At 43.0% G+C, this 25,415-nt stretch overlaps 1 protein-coding gene across 1 annotated transcript; it reads left to right on the top strand.

Annotated features, from left to right (window-relative positions):
* Positions 1 to 15,808: 15,808 nt before the first annotated feature.
* Positions 15,809 to 17,650, top strand: LOC101778364 (the record flags this gene model as incomplete). Its single annotated transcript, XM_022829083.1, has 2 exons — positions 15,809 to 16,828; positions 17,231 to 17,650. Coding segments are annotated over exons 1-2 (1,440 nt in total), but the record flags the coding sequence as incomplete, so codon positions are not given.
* Between the last annotated feature and the right edge of the window lie 7,765 nt (positions 17,651 to 25,415).

Below are 25,415 nucleotides of genomic sequence, written 5' to 3'. Positions count from 1 at the left end.
CTTTTTTAGTCAAAGTGTAAATGGGACAACCAAAAACATAGGAGAACTCTGTACTAGAATATATTCTCTCTTGTTTAAAATAGGTTACATCTAGATACTGGCATGGTCTTTAAAATACAACTTTGATTAACATTTTTCATTGTAGTATGTTCAAAGATACAACAAAAATATTTCATTGTAATTTGTTCTAGAAATTTGCTATGGACGTGGATTAGAACTTCACCTAGCACTGGGTTGTTTGGGAAACTTTCCAGAACATCCAAATGATTTTAGTTTCCTTCTGAATTCTAAATGAAATGTGAACAGTCCACAATGCGCGCGCGCTTGCACACACACACACACACACACACACACACACACAGGAGAGAGAGAGAGAGGTTTTATCTGGTAAATCCCGTGTCTCTTTCTGCAACCAAGCCAAAAATGTATACGTAAGCTCCATTTGGACCGTGGTAGCACACAGATCTCTTCAATCCCCTCCCCTTCTCCCAAACCCTAGCCCGCTGCAACTGCCCCTACCCACTGCCGCAGAATACTCAAATCATCTCGACGGGAAACATGGCCGGCGACCGTCTCAGCCGCGGAGAGGACGATCGGAACAAGAAGAAGAGGTCCTCCCCGTGCCCGTCGTCCACCTATGCTGGAGCTCGCTCAGAATCGAGCCACCAGAGTCCAGCCACTGCTCCCATCCACCAGAAAAGGCCAATCGGTCCGGGATCCATGTCTGGGAGCAAGCTCAGCAATGGAGGGGACGACAGCCGGAGCATGAAGAAGCAGAAGCCCACTCCAATTCCACGTCCGCGGTTCTCCCTCGCTGCCTCACCTCTGCATCCGCCAGTCCTGTCGCAGATAGAAGGCAACGGCAGATCCTGTTTCCCCACGGCAGTGACCAAGGTGCACGACGACGGCAGAATCTTCCACCATGACTTCTGCAAGATATGCATCAGGCCGTCGGCCCCATCCAAGATCCAATCTTTGCCGCAGGAGAACGAGGTCCTGCACGGGCCTGACGCCGCTGTGGGGGTGTTGGGACGCGCTGCAGCTGGAGAAACCCAGCATGGGGTTAGCTTCAGTGCTGAAGAGACATTGAAGAACTGGAAGGACCTGCGTGCTAACAAGGTAATACAGCAAATTCATTTCCCGTCACTGATAGGATTGATGTATCTGAAGTTCTGAACGGTGTATGTATATTGTAGCATGTGCAGTCATTTGTTAACTTTCTGAATTTTATTTCAATTTTTTTTCTAAGTTTCATTTAAGCCTGTCCATCGAACTAATTCAAAAGAGCATGTACGAGCTCTAAGTTTATAGAAGACAGATGTGTTTAATGCCAAGTATTGTCATAAAGAGATTTTTGCAAAAAACAAATGTCGATAAAGAAAACTTGTACTGCTCCTATTTTACATATACTGTCACCTTTTATGGAAAATGCACATCCAGTCACTGATTAAGTTTCTTATGGAATTGCTGTATCTAAAGTTCTGGACATTGTGTGTATATTGTAGCACGCGTTGTCATTTGTTAACTTACTGCATTACTTTATGTTTCATTGAAGACTGTCTGTTGAGCTAATTTAAAAGAACATGCAAGGAGTCTCAGTTAGTAGAAGAAACATGTGCATAATGCCAAAGATAGTCATATAGAGATTTTTACAAAAACAAATGTTGATAAATAATGGCAGCAACATAATTAGCTAAGGGGCCAGGTCCTAGTGCTGCAAATGCCCATATTTATATATACTATCACCTTTTGTGGAAACATGCAGAAAATGTATTTAGCATGGTAGTGTACTATCTTGAAAGATCAATCTACATGAAAGCCATTACAATTACCAACTTGGATATTCATTGAAGTGTAGATACCAATCACAGTCTACCAAACCGCATTGATGATGTGAGCCTTTAACAAAGCTTACACATGTGTAAGGGAATGTTTATCTGTATACCCTTGGACATATTGTAAATACTAGCAGATGCTAAATTGCATGAGCCCACACAGCCCTGCTATAACATGTGCGGGGTACCAAGTTGCTTGTAACATTAGATGCCTACTGTTAGACATAAAAAAACCCGATCGCATAAATGAAGATCTTTTCCAATTTGCATAGAAGTCAGTGCATTTATTTTTCTCCGAGACCGGCCATTTAATCTTTGGTCACCATTTTCCTTACCTTTTAATTGAGAGCTATAGAAAAGTACAATAATTGTGTAGCTATACTGTACCAAATGAAGAAATATAAAGACAGGTATTTGTATTTAGATATAACTCTTAAGAAAGTTAATTATTGTTTATTTCTTACTTATAATTTTTTGTGTTTATATAGCCTAAGCTAATGCATTGCTTTCTGATGCCGGACGTATTGTGACTGTTGGAACTACGCAGGAGGTGCCTCTTAAACCTGGCAATGTTGAGGATAAGATTGGTGAGGTTGTGAAGAAGGTGGTGAAGAGGGGAGGGGATATGTGTGGTTCCTCCATATTTCATTTTGGCCAAAGTGGAGACACAAGAGATTTTACAGATAATACAAATGGTATACAATCCATCATTACTTGCCCACATAATAGTTCGTGCTTTACTTTCTCATTTCTAGTAGCATAACTCACACTGGACTTTATGTTTATTTTCTCATTTCTGCACATTAACTTTAGCAGCATATTCATTTAGAAAGTTTGAATTTGACTGGTGTGCCGTATCTTTTTAATTTCTTAAGTGACCGAGCAACATTGTCCATCCTTGACTAATTTGGTCATGTGGTTTTTGACCTGCCTTAAAGATTCTCTTTGAGGAGCAGCTATTTGGGTTGAACATTATATGTTCATGAAACCTTTAGATGACTAAGGGCCTAGCATCATTTCTGTAGTTCAAATTGCTTCTCTCGTAGGTGCACCTTCAGTCTTCAGGTTGCCCAGTGATCTGAATGTATACTCAAATGCCTCATTACTTTCATTGATTCCCACACTAGGTCGACAAGAGCTATAAAGAATAGGTTCAGGCGATATGCCTCACTGTCCTCATTTTGACGACCCAAATTAATATACACCATAAGGTTCATTAGATGTATCGATAGGAAGGCCTAGGAACTTACCCAAATAATATTATGCGCACATAATAGAGGATAATGCATGGATTGTATTTGTTAAAATTCAAAGTAAGAGGTAACTAATATCTAATTTTTGTGGGCAGGTACAAACACAAATGGTATTCTGTTCGACGAAGGAGTGATGGGAGCAATCAATAATAGACAGATAATCAGAAATGCTGAGGTGCCCATGCAATGTTCTACCAATATTCCATTTAACAAGAGCTTCCCTTTGTGGTGTCAAATTGAAGAAATGCCTGTGTTCAAGGTGATCCCGCAACAACCACACTTCAATCCACTTCAGCTTGAAAACCCTGGGCTGCGGGAAGGAAGGGCCTTTGGCCTAATGGTGTCCTTTGTGACCATAGTGAAGAAATTAAATAACTCAACCATAGATGACAGTGAGGCATCATTTCAAGAGATGAAGAGTACACTTTCTGAACTAGAGGCTAACGGATTTAGTGTTCAGACTTTGCAGAGTTTCCTTGCTAAAATGATTGTGATGAAGCAGAAATATACTGAAGATCTGCAACAGAGTTGCACGGTTGAAGAAGAGATGCAGGCTAAGAAAAGTTCCTTTTCCGAAAACGAATCACTACTTAGTGAAATTAAAAAGAAAATTTCTGATTATGAGGAAGTACTTGGGCAAATTCGACATGAAGGACAGCGGATTGCGAAGGTGATAACTAATGATGAACAAGAAATCTCAAGACTTGAAGGAGTGCACAGCAGCATCAAGGAAGCACTTGATTATTACAAACAACAGTTTCACAGCGTCTCTGAAGACATGCAACAAATGGGGCTCATTTAATCAATAATTAAATCATTGAGATATTGGAATAACCTCATTAGATCCTCATTTTGCTACCCTTTATGGCTGACTTATGGACAACTTAGGCTATCTATATTTCTAGTAGGGTCATACTTATCGGCTTACCATTTTTAATTACTTGGTTCTTGAACTTCCATTTCCTGCAAGGATTTTTTTTGTGCTGAGTGTGCCTTATGTCCCTTTAGTGGTATTTTCACGAACTAGGAAAATTTTTCGCATAGTTTTTGGCAAAGTTTTTTGAAACAAATTGGTAAAGTTGCATAATTATAAGTAGAGTTTAGGGGGGGCTCTATTTTCTAATTAGCCATATCTAATGTTGAGTCGATCGCTATAAGAGTTCGGCGTGAATTGGTTACGTTAATTTTTTCGATAAAATTTTTAGGTAGAGGATTTACTGATTGTTTTGTAGACTTTATATCTTCGACTCAGCATATTACTTATCACTAAGCAGGGATTAGTCAGATTATTAGATGGCAAAAACCGGCATTAGATAGCATTAAACTATTGTTAAACTAAGGTAGGGATGATAAATGCGTCAGTTTAGTTAGTTAAAAGGTTGATTTGCACCAAATGAAACATAAGGATGAATGCCACACTTTAATTTTGCAATATTTGAGGGATGAAAAATACACTTTTTTTGTGATAGTGACAAATAGAACTCGGAACACACAATCTGGAATAAGCCTTGTGTTAACATTAGGGGGTTGTTTAAAGAAAAATAGCCAATGCTATATTACTGAAATACTTCCTCAGTTTTTTCTTCCATTCTTACACAGGTGCGTGCGTAGTATCATGCTGACGGCATAAGCAGTTATGTTTATTGAGCTGCGATCCTATGACTGAAAATGAACGTTGTTATCTGTCCAACTACCGCATGGAAATGCTATCCTATGACTTCAGATCAAACAATAATACAATCGTGTTTTGCTCTTTCCTAGCCCTGCAAACTGTAGTTGCTGTTCTGTAATTAGTGGCAGACTACAAGGGAGTATAGACTCGGATTTGGAGCGAGTGCTGATTTAGCCTGCAAAAATTAAGAAGCCGTACGTGCAGCAATCTTATTCTCTCCATCATCTAGCTAAGTTCTGAAATTATAGTAGCACAGTGGCAATTAACGAACAACTTAATTCACTCGTGCTTAGACATAATCATTTCCATTTTACAGTTATACACCTCCAATTTATTTATTGTTTTAATCTTTTTTTAAGAAAGGAATAGACTTCATTCCGGTCTCTCCATGAGTTTTGCACTCACCTATCCACTATGATTAATAAGTCTCTCAATCACATGCTATTGAAATTAAACACTGCCAACAAATAGCAAAACATCCAAAAAACTCAAACTTATGATTTTCATTTAAACTTGATAAACAAATTATTTAGCCATGGCTTAATGGTACGTAATATATATGTGTAAGGTTGTACGCTTATAGGTCCCGGCATCTGATTACTATTAGTATTTTATCCTAAAATTCTAGCAGAGTACGTATGCTCTTGCATGCGTAATATGGTCTGTAACATGTTATATTCTATCTTTGCATATTTACAATGTTCAATTTGTCAACATATAATGTCATATTAAACAGTATATATAGGAATTTTAGTTCAATTCAGTTTTGCAGAAATTCTATAGAATACATCTTATAAATAAGTCTAACATTTTTAAAAGTTCACTATAAGTTCTGAGTAGTGGGAGCAATGAAACATAATATAACTTGTAAATTAAACTACTTATCTCCAACTTGATAAGGGTCAGTTTATGGAGGGGAAGCAATAATCTTCCTGAAATCAAATTAACTAGCTAGTAGGCAGTACATATGATTTAGCCATGGTGATCAATAATTGTGCTTGAACCAGTGGACTGGCAGACCTCCTTGGATGCGCAGACGGTGGAAAACTACACATCTTGCAACACCTCCATCTTTGTTGCCATTCTATTAGGTTAGCATGCTGGTCTTCGCCGTTAGAGAAAGATCGCAGAGAGAACTACCTAATATTTCGTAGGCAGACATTCCCATGGTAATCTCTATAACTATTTTGCCTTAAGATTAATGAACTTCTTAAAAAAAATTACTGGAGCACTTCTCTCATAAGCTTAAGGATAAATGGAAAAAAGTATTGCAGTATGTTACCTTCAACTCCATTCAGGAAAAGAAAATAAGAAATATCATTTTTTAGGCATACTTGAACTGCGAACTCAAAACAAAGCCTTGCTACTCAAATTCTGGCACAAATTTTACAACGAGGATCTGCCATGGGTTCATCTTACTTGGCAGTGCTTTTAGAGCGGGGAATTCCTCCTCATGTGAGGCATCCCGTTGGTTCATTTTGGTGGAAAGATATTCTCTCTCTTTCTGAAAACTTTCTGATGCTGGCCTCATGTGTTGCAAATGTCGGTGATACAGTAAGGTTCTGGGAGGATGCTTGGTATGCTGGTTTGCTAAAGATCAGGTTCCCTCAGCTATTTTCTTTTGCCCATAAGCCAAATTGTTCAGTCAAGCAATATCTCCACAGTACAGTAAGCAGAAACTTCTTTCTACCCCTCTCTCCCTAGAGGCCTCTGCTCAGCTGCTTGAACTGGATACTATTGTTTAAACAAGGATAGACACTAATTAATGACGAATCTGATGTTTGGAGTTATATTTGGGTTGATGGGTTCTTTTCTTCCCAGAAGGCATATAATTGCTTGCGGGGCACCATGAAAGCGTCATCGCTTTTCAAGTGGATGTGGAAATCTTGTGGTTGCCCAAAGCATAAATTCTTCTTTTGGCTCTTGTTAAGGGATCGTCTGAACATGAGAAATCTGCTTAAAAGGAAAAATACGTTCTAGAAGGCCACAGTTGTGTGTTATGTTTGAATGGTGTTGAGGAGACATTGTTCCACTTATTCTTTGACTGTCAGTTGAGTAGCCAATGCTGGTTGGCTCTGAATGTCCATTGGGATCGTTTACAGAGGCCTCTTGATATGATTATTTCATCAAGGATGCAGTTTGGGTGAAAGATTTTCAGACAAATTGTTATAGTGGCATGTTCGTCCTTATGGTGTCATCGTAATAGCATCATCTTCGACAATGGTGCTGTTTCCTTGAGGCGAGATGGAAATTTTCTTCAGAGAAGAATTAGCTTTCGTTGCTCTTAGAGCCACTGTGAGGCAGCTCTTAGTCTTAGATGATTGGTTACAGCCCGTGTAAACTCTTTGTATATAGTTATTAACGATAAAGGAAAAACAATAGGTAGTAGGGGGCTCCCCTGCTGATTTCAGTCAAAGAAATATCATTTTTTCATTTACCAAAAACATGGAAAAAACTTCTATAAGATTAAACTACATAGTGCCGCTACTACTTGTACTCATAAGTGCACAGTCCAGATACAGTGACACCAGCCGATACATCGTCAGGACTCAGGACTGCTATTAAAACATGCGTTGAAGCTAGTTATTTGGACCGACATCCAGGAGCCTGTCTTGGTAAGGCTAATCCTTGGCGGGACTGGTATAAAAACATACAGTGCGAGTTTGGACACCTGATGTATTGGTGTTCGCATTCATCTTTGTGAGAATGAAGGCGGACCTTCATACAGTCACATTTATAAAAAAAATCACAAAATTATATTAAATATACTAGTTGCAACAATGAATTTACCTAGTTTAATGAATATTTAGATAACAATTTTGCCTTTTACTTGCCAATGCAGTTATGGAGGATGAGCAAGTGAAGAATCCAGGGAAGGTTTAGGGCAGGAGATGTAAGAAGCATGAACCAGAGTTATACGTCAATCTTAATGAGCTTTACTTAAAGCACGTTCCCGGCGTATAGTTCGTAGATAATGGTAATAAGGGAAAGGAAAAGGCCCCTTTCCCCACAAGGGATCCACCCCTCTTGTACAAGTGGTGATTCTTTTTTAATCAAAAAGTTCCTGAAGTGATCCTGAGACCTGTTAACCTATTGCATTTATTGTCTTGTTTTAAGCGTGCTTGAAACCAACATTCACTGCAGTATGCTTCATATGTATTTACTTGTTAATCTCTGGTTTATTGAAGATGAGAAGGTTGTAGACAGAAACTACATGTAGTCATGTTTTAATCATTTGCCTTCTACAACTTTTTAAATAAGTTAGACATGTCATGCAAAGGTCTATGATCCGTTGTACTAGAATATGATGACCTGATGTTTGCCACATGCCTTAAAGTAAAATATAGATCCAATCTGAATATTACTTGAAATCAATATGCTTGATCAGTACTTTGATCCTACCTAAACAGATTTATTTTATAGTACTATGATTCACTTTAATTTCAGCAAAGTCAAAAGGACTTGTGCAGTAATTAAAAACTTCTATTCACATGTGAAGCCAGCTCATGCACTAATTACTTCCCCATTATTACAGACATAGACGAAGTCCATGGCTGTGATTCGTAGTGACATGAGGTTATATGCGAGTCTAAGGGTAATATTGTAAACTGATAGTGGCTTATTTATTTGATGGATGGGTTTTAATATTGTAATGATCTTAAGATATGTAAAGTTATGGCTTATGAACATGACATCTTGTCTTTGTATGTGCTAAAATGTGCGGTCTAAATGCATATCAGCTTTATGCTATTGATTTTAATTGTGGCTAGTTTTATGATTCATTGATATATTTTTCTTCGTAGGTGGTATGGGTTTGCTCGGCAGTTGGCAGCCAAGGGAACTACATTTCCATGGCCCTTACGCTGCCAAGGCAAACTATTTACCTTGGTAGTTGGCTGACATGCAAATAACTTTTCTTGGCTGTTCTGCCCAGTAAATAACTTTCCTTGGTGGCTGTCGACTGCCAAGGAAAGTTATAACCTTGGCAGTTGGAACATTTTCTAAGCACTTCTAAGATTTTACCAATACTCTTGATTTTTTGGTGACCAAACTGCCAAAGCAATGATCCTTGGCGGCCGGCTGCTAAGGAAAATGAATTTCCTTGGCTCTCTATTCCTGGTGGATCTTGCTTGGCGGCTGGCAACCAAGGACCATTTTGATGGAGGTATTGGTATTTCTCTTGATGTTTTTTCTGCCGCCTAGGCAATTCCGGAATTTTGTAGTTGATAGCTCAGTAACCCCTCTTAAATACCAAGCACCTTATCGATACCGCTTGTTCGGTACTGAATGCCACGTTATTTAGTACCAGCCAAAATATCCGGTACTAAACAGCTTTGCACTCAAAAAATAAGAAAAAAAATTGACGAATAGCCAGGAGGTTCCCGCACATGCACATCGTCGCAAGTCACAAGTCATGAGAATTTCACACGGATTCGAACCCATGACCTCAAGCTTCGCGCGAACCTTCCTTACCATCTCACCTACATAGCACATGTGATTGAGTTAGATACGCTTTCTTTTTGAAGTAACCCGTGGAGAGACCTTTAGTACCAGTCAATAACACCGACCGGTACTAAATGGTACTCCATGGGGTATTGGTGTTATTACCCGGTACTAAAAGTCCTCCGAGGATCGAAAATTTCTACCCGGTACTAATTTCGCGCGTTAGTACGAGACAAAAAGATGTCCGGTACTAACGTCAAGGATGAATACTCATATTTCTAGTAGTGGTTTGTAATTTCCTTTAGGCTCCATTAGGATGTCGATATTGGAGGTCTTGGAATTGAATTGGGCTCAATACCAAATCAGCCATTGTATTGAAATGACCACAATTCCAATTCAAATTCTGCTGTCTGGATGACCATTAAGCTGACTTTAGGTATCTTAGGAAGCGCCCAATTCAGATTCGTGTTTGGATGACAAAACCATGGAATTGAAAGAGGAGAAGGGGATGCTGGTGATGCATCGGGTGCACAGGCCTGCACCCAAATCGAGAGAGAGGGAGATGCGTGGAGGGAGAGGAGTGAAGCTGCGCCACCACTGCACGAGCCTTTCCACATGTGCCGAGCAGGCAGCGCCCTTCCCCACGCACCGAGCAGGACTTGCGCCGCCTCCCAAGGGACACCGCTGCCACCCAGGGACATGCACTGAGCCAGACGTGCGCCACCGCCCAGGGCGTTGGCGCATGGGAAGGGGAGGAGGGAGCTCGAGGAGGGAGATGGATGGAAGGGGCCTACGGGTGGGATGCTGCAGCCAGCGCTTGAGGGATGGAGTCAAGGGTCTTGGCCGGCGTGTGGGGAGGGAGTCAAGGGACGGAAGGCCCTCGTGAGTCGTGACTCAATTGCGAGGCTGCGGCCAATTCCGTGCCAAACCAAGGGATATGGCTCGGTATTGATACCAAGGGATATGGCTTGGTATTGAGGGTGAAGGGGCGAGGATGCTGTGAATGCTGATTGGTATTGAATTCTATTTCCAATTCTGAATTCTAAAGCATCCAAACAGCCACAATTGAGCTAGCCAATACCAATGTCGAATTCTGCGCCTGAATATCTACATCCGTGTTAGTAATTTGCAAGTTATGATATAATGCAAAATTGCATGTAAAATACACAAATGTATTCCATCTCAGTATAGGGACAATTAACTATTGTTTGTGCAGTTATAGACTGAACCATTTAATTAAACGTGTGCTTGGGTGACAAACTTTACCACCTATAGGTAGCACCATATCTGATCTGGAGACAACCTTGTTATAGGATACATGCACTGAAATCTAGGACCCTCTAGTGTTTATTTTTCTTTTCAATCAATTTATTGCAAAGAAAAATAGTAATGAATATGGAATATGTAGATAAAGCAGAAAGTATGCCTCTTATTCAAAGGGTTCAACATCCTTCCGTTGTAAATAATTTTCCGTTACTATCCAATTCAAACAGTTTAGGTCAATTCCTATGTTTCTGCATATTTCTGTTTCTCTTTGAAGACTGCGAGTAGATTTTTAGCAAATGCTAATATTTTGCAACCAATATATATCTGCAACGCATTAATATATGGCTCGTAGGACTCATTGTCTTCGAGTAGCACATTGCTAGAACTATTTGGCAGACCATTTTTATTGCTTTATTAGGTGTACGAGATAGTGGCTATGTCCATACTCGCTAACTGTGGTGGTCTAATCATAGAATGCAAGTGTCAGAGGACACAAAAGGCAAGTTGTTATTAAAACAAAACAAGTAGGGGCCTCCCCTACAGTTCCCGTAGAAAAAAATATTGGCACCCTAATACCAATTAAAAGCCAGATGTTACAAAGTATGTTATATTATATTCAATATAGTTACTATTATTTTTATTTCGAAATGTCTTGTCGCGACAACTGCTTCTTTCTCCCTCTGTGTGTGTGGATCAGAGGACGCATATTAATCGATAAGTAGGATCATACTACCAAATAGATATCTTAATCATGGTTCCAATCCACCGCAATCATAGCTAGAGATAATCTATTCTTGGAGCATGAGTTAAACAACATGTCAAGCTAGACACTAGCGTTTTACAAAGTTCATGCATTATGAAGATTCTGTTGCAGCTCATCAAAGATGCTGCAAATCATGTGTTCGTCATGATCACATGCTTTTTTCGTGACCCTGTCCACCTCTTCCAGTCCCTTGAGTTCTGATTGTTCAAGCTCTATCTCCTAGTCAATCTTCTGTCCTTTTTGGCGAAGCTGCTCAAGTTTCTCTCTTAAAGCTCATCTGCCATAGCTTCATCATTTTCACCAAATAATGAATACAGTTGGCTCAGGGAATTTTTCTTCTCCTGCTTCTGTGCTTCAACTGTGTCTTTTTCTTGAAGATGTTTGGTATATTCAGATTTCGCCTGAGTCATTCTACTATGGCAGCTCTGCACATACCACATTGGCCTTCATTTTGGAAAGTATGTTGTTCCTCTCTTCAAATGATGCCTCACTATCTTCAATGTTGTTCATCCTACTATGGCAGCTCTGCACATATTCCACACTTTCAACTAAGCTGATAAATGATCGCATGGGACCTAAGGCCATTCCTTCCACCGGGACAATCCTTCCTGCTTTTTTCACGCTGCAGATCATATAGCAATTATAAGTTGTCATGCACCACCAAATTTTTATTGAAGAATCGTGCACCGCCAAGTTGATGAATCAGGGTTAGAGAAATACTTACATCTTTTCAAATGAGTAACAACCTTCCTACTTGAACCATGTTTAGTCTGTCCAGACACCTTCACATAGAGTCACAATCAGAACAGGACATGCAGTTATAAAAAAAAGATCAGAACATGCACATGAACAAAGGAAATTTTAAATTCCAACAGCCACAAGATTTTGCTATGTTATTTCAACTATACATAGTGAAGGGGACTTACATTATCAGAGGAATTGTTATTTCCCTTAAATGCTTCTGTAGTGTTTGTTTTTCCCTTTTGTTCCAGGGAACCACAGTGTTAGGTAGGGTGTCATGATTAGCAATATGTTCACCGACAGTTGGCATTGATTTGTCTGGAGGTGTTGAATATCCTGACAAGCACAAAGAAGCTTATTCATTAACAATGAACGAGTTCTCGCTGTCCTGCGTGAAAGACCAAGATGACCATTTCTTACCAGATACAGAGAAGAACTAGGAAAATGGTTGCTAGCTGGTGACTTGCTTAATGCAGATAAAGAAAAGTCCACCCTAGAGACTGAAGAATGATGGTCCTAAGCTTTAGATTCTTTTGCTTGAGGATCCAGCTCTTCACACAAATTCGGCTTGTCAAGTGCTTTCTGCAAAGGAAGAAATTCATTTTGACCATCCAACTATCGTCTCAGTTTAGTTTAGACCATAGAACCGCAAAACTAGGAATGTTTCACCACCCAACTTCTAAAACTGTTCATATTTGACCATCGGACGGTTTTGATGGATGGTTTTGCTGATGTGGACACCACATGACGGTTGGGCCCATTGTCAGCCCTCCTCTCTCCTCCCTCTCTCTCTCCTCTCCTCTCCCTCTCCTCTCTCTTTCTTCTCTCCTCTCTCCTCCACTGACAGCCGCTAGCCCTCGCGCCGGCCGCCCCTACGCAAGCCTCCACCACGCCGCCCTTTAGCCAACCTCTTCCACCCATGGCCACCACCCCCCCCAATGGCCCCTCCTACCCCTCCCCTCCCCGGCACCTCCCCTACGCCAGCCGCCTCCGGAGCCCCCCGCATGAAGATAGAGCTGCCACCATCGACAAGCTTCGCCAAGCCGATTCGCCCACCTCGATCGACGCTAGCAAGAACGCACACCACCACGAGGACGCCGTCGTCAAGCCACATGCATCCCGCCAATTCTCATTGCTCGTCGTCCACCGGAGCATCGCCGCCCCATGGATCCCGACCCAGCCACCGTCACCGCCACCGTCTTTGATTCCGGCCATCCCCGAGCACCTCCCCCGCCGGTGAGCGCCTCCGCACAAAACCTTCCACCTCCTCTATTGATAAATGCCCGGACATACATGTCACTATGTGAATGGAATATTTTTAGAATGTACATAAATGAATGATGCATATGCATTTGTGATGTTTGTAAATCTGTTAACTATTTGAGATTAAATGAGGGAAACAATCCACACACACACACACAGAGATGATCACAGTTATTCCAGCTTTAACAGAATTCTACCAGATAACCTTTGGCCATGTCTACATTTTTCTATCCTTGATTTCTTTCTGTTTCCCATCATACTTCAACTGTATACTATGCCTTTAGCCTAATATTAATGACTATACAACTATATCTAAACTATGGAAGATTCATTTTTCTATAAAATATGTTATTATAAAATTTTCAAAATCTATATCTAGAAAATAAATATATAAAGTTTTAGCAGCTAGCAAACTTCAGTTATCTGGAAGTAATAATAGATGTCATTACACCATACATAAACAATACACACAAAACTTAATTACCTCTCTTGTGAAACTGCCCTCCACATCATGCCCTTGTCCTTCTGTTGCGGATGCCTCCTTCACGAGCGCTGTTGCCACCTCTTCGTCGACCCTGGTCCGCTTCCGCTTCATTACCTTGCTCATGGTATCCTGCTGTGTCTCCTTGTTGCTGTTGAGTGTGTTGTCACCATCGAGCACATCCATTATTTTGGGCACCACCTCGAAGTGGCCAGAGATGGACCCATTCCCAGGTGCCTCCTTTTCGTCCTCGTGCATCTCCGATACCTTGAAAACCACCAGCTTGTGCTTCCACCACCGGTTTCGGCCGCAGGTTATCGGTGGCAGGTCTTTGGCAGATTTGCCGAATGCTATGAGCTCAGCTGTCATCTTGCCCCACATGCTCTCCGCGTAACCCCGGATGGAGAAACAAGGAGTCATAGACGACGAACTACTGATCTATGTGTCACTAGTAGAGAACTGACTTTCGATCCACCCCCTTTTATCCCGGTTTAAAGTTGGCCCGGGACAAAAGGGGGTGCGGGGGGGGTGCGAAAATTTGGAGGGGAGCATTAGTCCCGGTTGGTAATTGCAACCGGGACTAAAGGCCCCTTTAGTCCCGGTTGCAACGGCTAGCTGGGGGGGAGTTTTTAACCGGGATAAAAACTCATCCCCCACTATATCCCGAGACAGAGACTTTCTTCTTCCTCCAGCCCGAGCCAGTCCAGCACATTGATAGAGAGCTGAGCTTCACCTACCCTCCGGTGGTGCCAAAGCAAGGGAGGTGCTGCCCGAAGTTTTTCCCCTCATTTTCGTGGGAATTTGACTCAGCCAACACAAGTGTTGCGAAGGTTTGCTACTTCATCCTCGTGTTATGCTTTGATTTATGCTTTGGAGATGGAAAGATTATTTGCTACAATGTGATGATGAAGTAGAAAAATGGAGAGGTATTTTGAGCTAGAATGTGAGGGAGATTGATGTGTCATATATAGTATGCATTATTTCAGTGGTTTAAAAATGATGCTATCTTGTCTAGATGGTTTATCTTATCAAATTCAATATGGTTTTTTAAATCCATATACTTGTTGAACTTGCATACCGTGTTCATTTCTGCTAAGATGTTCTCCGCCGAGTAGCAACGTATGTCAAGAAGGAGGTTCGATTCTACGAGAAAGAGTGGATACGGACATCGTGACCGTGTCCCCTTTTCCGTAGCATCTAACCTCTTTCATGACGAAGTGCGGTGCCGCCCAGCTGAGGACATCCTCGCGAAATGAACACGGTCTTCAAGTTCAACAACTTCTGTAGTGGTAAGGAAAGAATTTTTGTACATAGATGACTTCTGCTACTTGTTCAACTTGCATACCGTGTTCATCTCGCCGAGGATGTTCTCCGCCGAGCAGCAACGTATGTCAAGAAGGAGGTTCGATTCTACGAGAAAGAGTGGATACGGACATCGTGACCGTGTCCCCTTTTCCGTAGCATCTAACCTCTTTAATGATGAAGTGCGGTGCCGCCCAGTTGAGGACATCCTCGCGAGATGATCACGGTCTTCAAGTTGAACAACTTATGCAGTGTTAAGATAATAATTTTTTTACATAGATGGCTTCTGCTACTGGAGGAAGTGGCGATGGTGGGGGCAATCGTGGTTCCTATTATGGCAAGGTTCCAATCATAGTTGGCCCTTAGCATAAGCCGAAGAAAAAGAGCGCGCTGGAAAAAGCAATGCTTCGTTATTTGCAGCAACGTCATGAAGAAGCTGTTGCCGCGGGTCAGGAACCTCCTTTTGGTGGTCGTTATGCTCCACCCTCAGTCCCGGGTGTTTCACGTCCACTTAGTACTACCGTTTCAGGCGGCACAAATAAACCTAAGGATGAGGTTGGGTCAGCGGAACCTTCATCTTCACCGTCCAAGGATGCTTAAAGTCCTCTCCTTGATAATAACCAGTGGATGACTTGTTGTATTGTATAATGTTGTTTGTGACTTTAATTTAAATATGTGTATTTGGATCTTCATGTTGTTGTATTGTACCATGTTGTTTGGATCTTTATTTGATTTTCACGCGTAATCCATTGTCAAGTGTAATCCATTTTCATGCGTAATACGATGCAGATGGACCGGCAATGGATGTATAATGCAGACAGGCGAAGCAAGGTGTTTATTGATGGCTTGCATTATTTTCTCGAAGTGGCAAAAGCGAACAAGCTAGAGAATGGGTTCGTATGTTGTCCATGCTTCCAATGCAATAACAGGAAGGAGTATTCAAAGGATTCCTGGGGGACTATTCACAGCCACTTGTTTAAATACGGTTTCATGCCTAACTATTTGGTTTGGACCAAGCACGGTGAACTAGGGGTTGTAATGGAAGATGGCGAGGAGGAGGAGGAAGATGACACCATTCCGGACTGGGTTGCAGGCCAAGCTTTTGCAGGTACTACAATGGGCGAGGCTGATGAAGATGAGTTTGCAGAAAATAACCCTACTGATGACCTTGGTCAGGTGATACGAGATGCATACAGAGATTGCGAAACTGAGAAGGAAGCAGCAAAGTTGCAGCGCATGATAGATGATCACCAAAAATTGTTGTACCCAGGTTGCCAGCAGGGCCATAAAAAACTAGGTACGACACTAGAATTTGTGCAATGGAAGGCAAAAAATGGTGTGTCCGATAAGGCATTTCAGGGGATGTTGAACATTGTCAAGAAGATTCTCCCCGAGAATAATGAATTACCGTCCACAACATATGAAGCTAAACAGATTATTTGCCCTCTCGGATTGGATGTTCAGAAGATACACGCATGCCCTAATGACTGTATCCTCTATCGTGGTGATGAATACGAGAAATTGGATGCTTGTCCCGTCTGCGAAGCCCTGCGGTATAAGATCAGGCGAGATGATCCTGGTGATGTCGAGGGGCAGTCTCCCAAGAAGAGAGTTCCCGCGAAGGTGATGTGGTATTTCCCTATAATACCACGCTTGAAGCGCTTGTTCAGGAACAAGGCGAATGCTAAGTTGATGCGATGGCACAAAGAAGACCGTAAGGAAGATGAGATGCTGAGACACCCCGCAGATGGAGCACAGTGGAGATCAATTGATAGAACATTCCCAGACTTTGAAAGTGAAGCAAGGAACATAAGGTTTGGTTTAAGCACTGATGGATTCAATCCATTCGGTGAGTTGAGTAGTGGTCATAGTACTTGGCCTGTGACCCTTTGTAAGTTCAACCTTCCTCCTTGGCTGTGCATGAAGCGGAAGTTCATTATAATGCCGGCGCTTATCCAAGGCCCAAAACAACCCGGCAACGACATTGACGTGTACCTAAGGCCGTTGGTTGATGACCTTTTACAGCTCTGGAAGGAAGAAGGTGTACGTGTGTGGGATGAGGATAGACAAGAGATCTTTAATCTACGAGCACTGTTGTTCGTAACCATCAACGATTGGCCTGCATTGAGTAACCTTTCAGGACAGACAAATAAGGGATATCGGGCATGCACCCACTGTTTAGACGACACAGATAGCATGTACTTGAAGCACTGTAAGAAGGTCGTCTATATGGGTCATCGTCGATTTCTCCCTGCTCACCACCAGCTGAGAAAGAGCGGGATGCATTTTAAAGGGACGCCAGACCATCGTAAAAAACCTGCACACCGTAATGGAAAGCGTGTGTTCGAGATGATGAAGGATGTATATGTAGTCTTCGGAAAGGGACTTGGTAGCCAACCTGTTCCGAACGATAATAACGGACATGCACCCATGTGGAAGAAAAAGTCAATATTTTGGGAGCTACCTTATTGGGAAATCCTAGAGGTTCGCAACGCAATAGACGTGATGCACCTGACGAAGAATCTTTGCGTGAACGTGCTAGGCTTCATGGGTGTTTATGGAACCTCAAAAGATACATTGGAAGCACGACAGGACCTGAAAGCCATGGGGCAACGAGATGACCTACATCCGAAAAAGAGAGATAATGGACAGCACTACTTACGTCCTGCCAGTTACACTCTCAGCAAGGAGGAGAAGGATAGCATGTTTGAATGCTTGAATAGTATGAAGGTCCCGTCTGGGTACTCCTCGAATATAAAGGGAATAATAAATATGAAACAAAAGAAGTTTACAAATCTCAAGGCTCATGACTGCCACATGTTGATGACCCAGTTGCTTCCGGTTGCACTGAGGGGTGTTCTACCAGAAAATGTCCGGTTGCCGCTCGTAAAGCTATACGCGTTTCTCAATGCGATTTCGCAGAAGGCAATCGATCCATCCAAGCTATCAAAGCTACAGAACGATGTGGTGCAATGTCTTGTCAGTTTTGAGTTGTTATTTCCACCATCCTTCTTCAATATTATGACGCACTTACTGGTTCACCTAGTAAAAGAGATTGGTATTCTCGGACCTGTATACCTGCACAATATGTGACCTTTCGAGAGGTTCATGGCAGTCCTAAAAAACTATGTTCGTAATCGTGCCCGTCCAGAAGGAAGCATCGCCAGAGGATATGGAACAGAGGAGGTGATCGAGTTTTGTGTTGATTTTATTGATTCAATTGACTCGATTGGGGTTCCAACTTCACGCCACGAGGGGAGGCTCCGAGGAATGGGCACACTTGGAAGGAAATCAAGTTTGAGCAATGATACTGATTTGTTCGACAAGGCACACTACACTGTTCTACAACAGTCATCCTTTGTGTCTCCGTATATCGAGCAGCACAGGCAGATGGTAGCTTCCAAAAACCCGACCAAATCCGATGCTTGGCTTACCCATCATCACATGGAAACTTTTCCCTCCTGGTTGCGCCAACAACTTATGGGTAACTCTGAGATTCACCCACAGCTTGCCTGGTTAGCCAGGGGACCTGCTACCACAATCGTCAAATTCCAAGGCTATGAGATAAATGGTTACACATTTTACACGAGAGCCCAGGACCAGAAAAGCACGAACCAGAATAGTGGTGTCCGCATAGATGCCATGGACAGAAATAATAGCAAGGAGTCGTATTATGGTTTCATACAGGAGATATGGGAACTCGAATACGGACCGCTGTACATCCCTCTATTTCTTTACAATTGGGTGAAGCTAACTGCCGTCACCAAAGATCAGTACGGAATGACAATAGTAGATCTGAGCAAGATTGGATACAGTGATGACCCATTCGTACTTGCCAATGATGTGCATCAGGTGTTCTATGTGAAGGACATGTGCAGCAAACCCAAGAGGAATCCAGAAGAGACATGGGAGCCAAAGTGCCACATAGTTCTTCCAGGTAAAAGAAAAATCGTGGGAGTCGAGGATAAAACAGACCAATCAGATGATTATGATCAGTTTGATGGCATGCCTCCATTCGCCGTTGAAGTTGATCCAAGCATCCTGCTATCCAAAGAAGAGGCTCCGTACTTACGCCGCGATCATGATCAAGGAACTTTCGTGAAGAAGAAATTTTACAATGTTGTATTGTAATGCGTTAAATGTACATGACCTTTGTGTATTAATTGATACAATTTGTAATTTACCCTATGTATGATTTCATGTGTTATTAAATTTGTTAGGTGAAGATTTTTTAGATATACATGAACATTGTTAACCACATACTAACATGGATTTTTCTGCGCATTCAAATAATTTAATTGAATAATTTATTGATCACAGCAATGCAGTAAAATAAATATTTTACAGGCTACATGAGTTGGTATAGAAATAATGATTACTTCATACTTATTGTCAATTTACTCGTTAATTAAATATATTTTTGCATGTACAAAATCTGAGAAGGTTTTGTTTTTCATCCTGGAATGCAGTGAAAAGGTTAAAAAAAATCCATTTCCAAAAAACAGGCGGGAGAAGAAAAATAGGAAAAAAGACCTTTTGTCCCGGGTGCTAACAGCAACCGGGACAAAAGGCCCCCCTTTTATCCCGGTTGCAAACGGGACCCGGGACAAAAGGGGGGGGGGTTAAAAGGCACTGTACTCCCTTCTACCCCCCGCCAGTTCCACACTTAGCGAAAATTTCGCAAGTCCCGCGCTCTCCGCCGTCGCCGCCCGTCCGCCTCCCTCGCCGGCCGCCGCCGTCGTCGTCCCCCATTGCGCCGTCGAAGTCCCGCATTGCGCCGTCGTCATCCCCCGGCCGGCCCTCCTCGATCCCCTCCTCGTCCGTCGACGGGCCCAGCGCTAGCCCCCGGCCACCTCGTCGCCGGCTGCATCGCCCCTCGTCGCCGGCTCCATCCTCGTCGCCCCTCGTCGCCGTCCCTTGTAGCCGCCGTCGTCGTCTTCGCCTCGGCCGCCGTCGTCCCGCCGTCGTCGTCTTCGTCCTCGTCGCCGTCCCGGCCGCCGCTGTCCCGCACGCCGCCCGGCCGCCGCCGTCCCGCCGTCACGCCGCCCCGGCCGCCGCCGTCCCGCCGCCCCGGCCGCCGCCCCGCGCGCGAGAGGTCTGCCGCGCCGGCCGGTGCGCCGGGAGAGGGTTTTCTTTTAATTTTTAATTTTGTTTTTTTTTAGATGGAATTGTAATTTTGTTAAGTTAGATTTTTAGATTTCTAATTTTGTTAAGTTAGATTTTTAGATTTCTAGTTAGTTTGTTAAGTTAGATTTCTAGTTAGCTTGTTAACTACCGTCCCGCCGTCGTGATCGCCGCCGTCCCGCCGAGTAGCTACCGTGAGAGCCGCCTTGTAGCCGTCGTGATCGCCGCCGAGTAGCCGCCGTGATCGCCGCCGTCCTGTCGCCCATCACAACGTAGTAGGCACCGCCCGTGGTTCCGGTGAACCGCCTCCGCCGTACCGCCGCCCTGACCGCCGCCCTCCCGCCTCCGCCGCCCTTATCGCCGCCGTAGAAATTCGTCGAAATTCGTCAAAATTCGTAGAAATTCGTAGAAATTTGTAGAAATTCATAAAAAATCGTAGAAATTTGTAGAAATTCATAGAAAATCGTAGAAATTTGTATAAATTCATAGAAATTCATAGAAATTCATAGAAATTTGTAGAAATTCATAGAAATTTGTATAAATTCATAGAAATTCATAGAAATTTGTATAAATTCATAGAAATTCATAGAAATTTGTATAAATTCATAGAAATTCATAGAAATTCATAGAAATTCATAGAAATTCATAGAAATTTGTATAAATTCATAGAAATTTGTAGAAATTCATAGAAATTTGTATAAATATTCCGGACTTTGTACGATTCATGTTATTTTATGATTTCATTATATACATGTATGATTCCGGACTGTCATTATATACAAATTTGTATTAAGACGATTTCATTATTTTATGATTTCATTATATACAAATTTGTATTAAGACGATTTCTATGACTGTCATGTATGATTCCATGTATGTTTCTAGCAATAGTTGAAATGGCAGACGATGAGACCGCAAGGTATATCATGGAGCAGATAATCGCTGGTGATGGTAGTGGCGACAACGTTCCACTATCATACACGGATGAAGAGGGCACCCAGGCGGACATGTTCCTCAACATGTCTGCCGATAGCAATGAAGAGCAACAGCCGCAGCAACAACTTGCCGTGGCGGAAGGTTCCGGCGAGGTATATACAACCATTCTTGTATTGTTTCACGCCACCGCTACTACTACGTACTAATTAACGAATCTTGAACTGTTAGCCCTCCGGATCGACACAAGGGCAGAAGACCCGAGGTCGTACAAAGGTGATAGAAGGGAGGCTTGTCATCACCGAAGTTACAGAAGAGGGCAAGCCGGTTGCTCCCGAGAAAGTAGCAAAGAAGTACGTTAGTCAAATCGGGGCAATCGTCCGGGACAACATGCCTATCAGCATCAGAGAATGGAAGGGCAGAAGCAATAATCCGTACGCCCTTCCAGAGACAGAAAAGAATATGCTGTGGGAAGACGTGAAGAGACATTTCACATTCCCCGAAGGATATAGTGAGAAGGATGTCAAAGCGTGGACACTTAAGAAGATGGCTACTCAATTCCAGACATTCAAGAAGATGCTGGACACCCACTACATCAAGAAGGGCAAAACTCCAAACTTCAACGCGTGGCCCAAGTTGAGGGACCACTGGGATGCATTTGTTGAATACAAGAGGAGTGAAGAAGGTGTGAAAAAGATCACGACCAACGTTGCAAATGCTAGTCAGAAGGGCTACCACCATCATTTGGGGCGAGGTGGGTATGGCTCAGCAATTCCCAAGTGGAGAAAGATGGAACAAGATCTGATCGAACGGGGAATCATACCTGCAACTATTGAATGGCCCGAACGATCAAAGAACTGGTACTACGCTCATGGAGGCTCCCTAAGCCAAGAGGATGGGACGCTGATTTTCAATGACAGAATACGTGAGAAGGCCGAACATCTCATGAAGAACATTGAAGATTCCAAGGCTGGGAGGTTGAGGGTGGACCGAGAAAATGATGAGCTCACATTGGCCCTCGGTAATCCAGAGCACCCAGGATGTTGCCGGGGGTTCGGGGTGGTTCCGTGGAAGTTCGCTTTCCGAGACGACAGCGCCTCTTACAGAAGCCGGAAGCGAAGAAAGGAACAGATGGAGGAGAGCTGGCGGTAGATGCTAGAACAAAGAATGATGGATGAAATCAATCGGCGGGTGGCCGACGCAGTTGCGGAGTTGGCGCAATCTGGAGCAATGCCGAATCCTCACACCGCCAGCCCTTCTCAACGCCTCGGGAGCAGTTGTGCTTCTACAGGGGTCCCCGATGCGCAGACGCCCAGGTTACCCGTGGAGGAGCAACGGTTCCCCGTGGATGCCATCACGCAACGGACCTCATGTGAGCTGCATGCACCGGTCGGCAACCTCACTATTAAGGTATACTTATACATAATATTTATGCAATCTTGTCAATTGATCCAGGCCTCGAGATCGGAGTTCAACTTGTTTACTTCTGCTATATGTACAGGTAGCGTACGGGAGTGCGTTACCAACGCTGGCAGGGCAGAGCAGTCATGGCATGGACATTCCAACAGGCTACGCCAGCGTCTGCGTCGAGCAAATAGTAGATGCCCAGTATGAAGGTCTAGAGCTCGATTTCCCGGGAGGCGACGGGGAAAAGACATTGGCAGATGCGCTTCATGGGATCATTCTATGGAAGAAACGCTACATCATTATTCCCCGCACGGAGCCATCTCCTCAGACCTCAAGACCGCTCCCCGTAGATCCCGAGCAGCGACCTTCTTCTCATACCTCGAGACCGGCATCTCCTGCTCCAGGACCGTCGCTTCCATCTATATCAAGGTCTCCATCTCCACCACATCCTGGTGCTGGGAGCGACGACGACAATACCAACACCCCTCCCCGATCACCGTCGCCGGCACCAAGAGCGGCCCCCTCGAAGGAACCTGCAGCACCACTCAAGAAGTCACGAGCACCGCCTCCCAAGCAAAGACAGCCTCGAAAGAAGAAAACAAAGGTCGACCCTGAAGTGGCTCGCAAGGAACGCTTTGAGGCAATGTCTCATGCGGAACAGTGGGCAGAAATCCAACGAGAGGCTAGTGAGTGGTTCAAGAAACAAGCCGAATTAAAAAAGGCAAGGGAGATGGAGCCACCGCCAGTAAGTCGGCGGGATTTAAACTTTTTTATCAGGATGGAGGAAGGAGCCAAGAAAAGGATACCACTCTTGTCAAACTATGAACGGGCTCTAGTAAATGCTGATGAAAAGGATAAAAGAAAAGGAAAATCATCCTCCAAAGGTCGAGTCCCCGACCTCAGCCATTTATCGAAAAAAGATGCTCAACGGGTAAAAGCAATGCCCTTGGATCAACAAGCAAATATATTGAAATTCATGGAAGAAACAGGTCTGGGACTTGATGAATACATAGGGCAAGTCGAGACGCCAACTGCACCGCCCCCTGAGCCGAGATGGCCTTATGAGCTAGGCAAACCTCTAGTGAAGCCTTCAATGCTACGGAAGCTGTCAACAAAGATGTACGAATTCCATCAATGGTACATGACGGCATCCGCCAACTCGAGGGAGATGATCGGCATGAAGGTAAAACCGATAGATTTTCACGGTGAAGGGGAGAAAGTGCTGTGGCTAGACTTCAAGGATATATACGAAGTGTACCATCATGATGCCCTGGACGTCTCTCTGATCAGCGCTTGGATTCTGTAAGTGTCCGTTTATTATCTCTACATTTAAATTTTGGCGTGCGTCACCGTACTAACTTCATCTTCCATTTCATGTAGGATGCTAATTCAGACATGCCGCCGAGAGGCGTACCTACATGTAGGCTTCATGGATCCATTTGTAGTTAACCAACAACAGATACAATTAGCACCGGAAAAAACCTTTGCGGAAATATACAATTTCCTACACAAACAAACATTCAAGGATTTCATACTACTTCCATACAACTTCAAGTAAGTGTGTGTATACCGTCTACTTTCGATGTCTTTTTCCTTATCTCTACATGTTAGTTAGCTCTAATATGCATGAACATTTTACGCACGCAGCTTCCACTGGATCCTTATTATAATTGAGCCTGAAAGAAGCCACGTCACTGTCTTTGATTCGTTAAGGAAAGATCCGGTGGACTACCAAGAATTGCAAGACATGCTAGGCTTGTAATAATTCTGGACCTTTATCTCTATGCAAAAATTTATTTCCTAAATTTTATTCCTGTTACACTATGTCATTCATTATTCTAATCCGCAGCGCATGGAAACAATTCATAAGGACACACAAAGGTCCATTCAAAGAAAATCTTACATGGAACACAGACTTCCCGGTACGTATGAAGTCTGCACATTTATTACATTGTATAACACGAATAGTTCATAACTTATTTTTTTCCGCACTGAAGTGCTTAAGACAGGAACCCGGGAATAATCTATGTGGCTACTACATCTGTGAGCACATGCACAGTTTTTTGGGACCCAAGGGACCGAAGATGACGCCGCACAACTTTAAAGTACGTAAAATAAATATATTACTAGTTAATTATTTTCTAGCTCCTTATATGTATTTGTTCATGTAACATTCACAAATTTCCAAATTATAGATGTTAAATATTCAACAAGGACTCTTGAAGGAAGAAAGAGTAGCGGCAATATGTGAAGGTCTCATTGGATTCATAATGGACGAGGTGGTAGATCCAAGAGGAGAATTTTATTACGATGGACGACAATTAGACACTCCTCTCAGCAACACCACGACGGGAAGATCGTAGGAAGATACTTTGATTTATTTGTATATATGATCGATTTGTACTAATTAAGCTAGTTGAATTGTGTATATGAATTGTGTATAAGGATTGTGTATATATATAGTAATTGTATAATTACAAATCCCATTCGTTTAAATACTAGTTGATTTCGTTCTAAAAAAATCTCAACTACAAGGTTAACAAATTAAAAGGGCCGCGGTACTACTATACGTATACGTGATGCATGCATGAAAAATTCAGGCGTCACCAGTGCCATGCAAGCGCAATTTAGTCCCGGTTGGAATTGAGCCGGGACTAAAGGGGACCCCTTTAGTCCTGGTTGGGAAATCCGGTTGGGAAATCCAACCGGGACTAAAGGGGGTCCTTTACTCCCGGTTAAAAGACCCGGGACTAAAGACCCCCCCTTTTGTCCCGATTGGTTTATCCCGGATGGATATCCGAGAGATATGCACCCTACCAACCGGGACTAAAGGCCAACTCTCTACCAGTGTGTCCATGGAACAGGGTTAGTCAAATTTAACAGTTGGTAAATTTTGATAAACACCAGTACCTCATAGTAGTAAACAGACGTC

Source organism: Setaria italica, chromosome VIII (genome assembly GCF_000263155.2).
Source record: "Setaria italica strain Yugu1 chromosome VIII, Setaria_italica_v2.0, whole genome shotgun sequence".
Taxonomy (NCBI): domain Eukaryota; kingdom Viridiplantae; phylum Streptophyta; class Magnoliopsida; order Poales; family Poaceae; genus Setaria; species Setaria italica.
The sequence above is the reverse complement of the archived record's forward strand: the minus strand, read 5'-3'. Positions and strand labels throughout refer to the sequence as shown.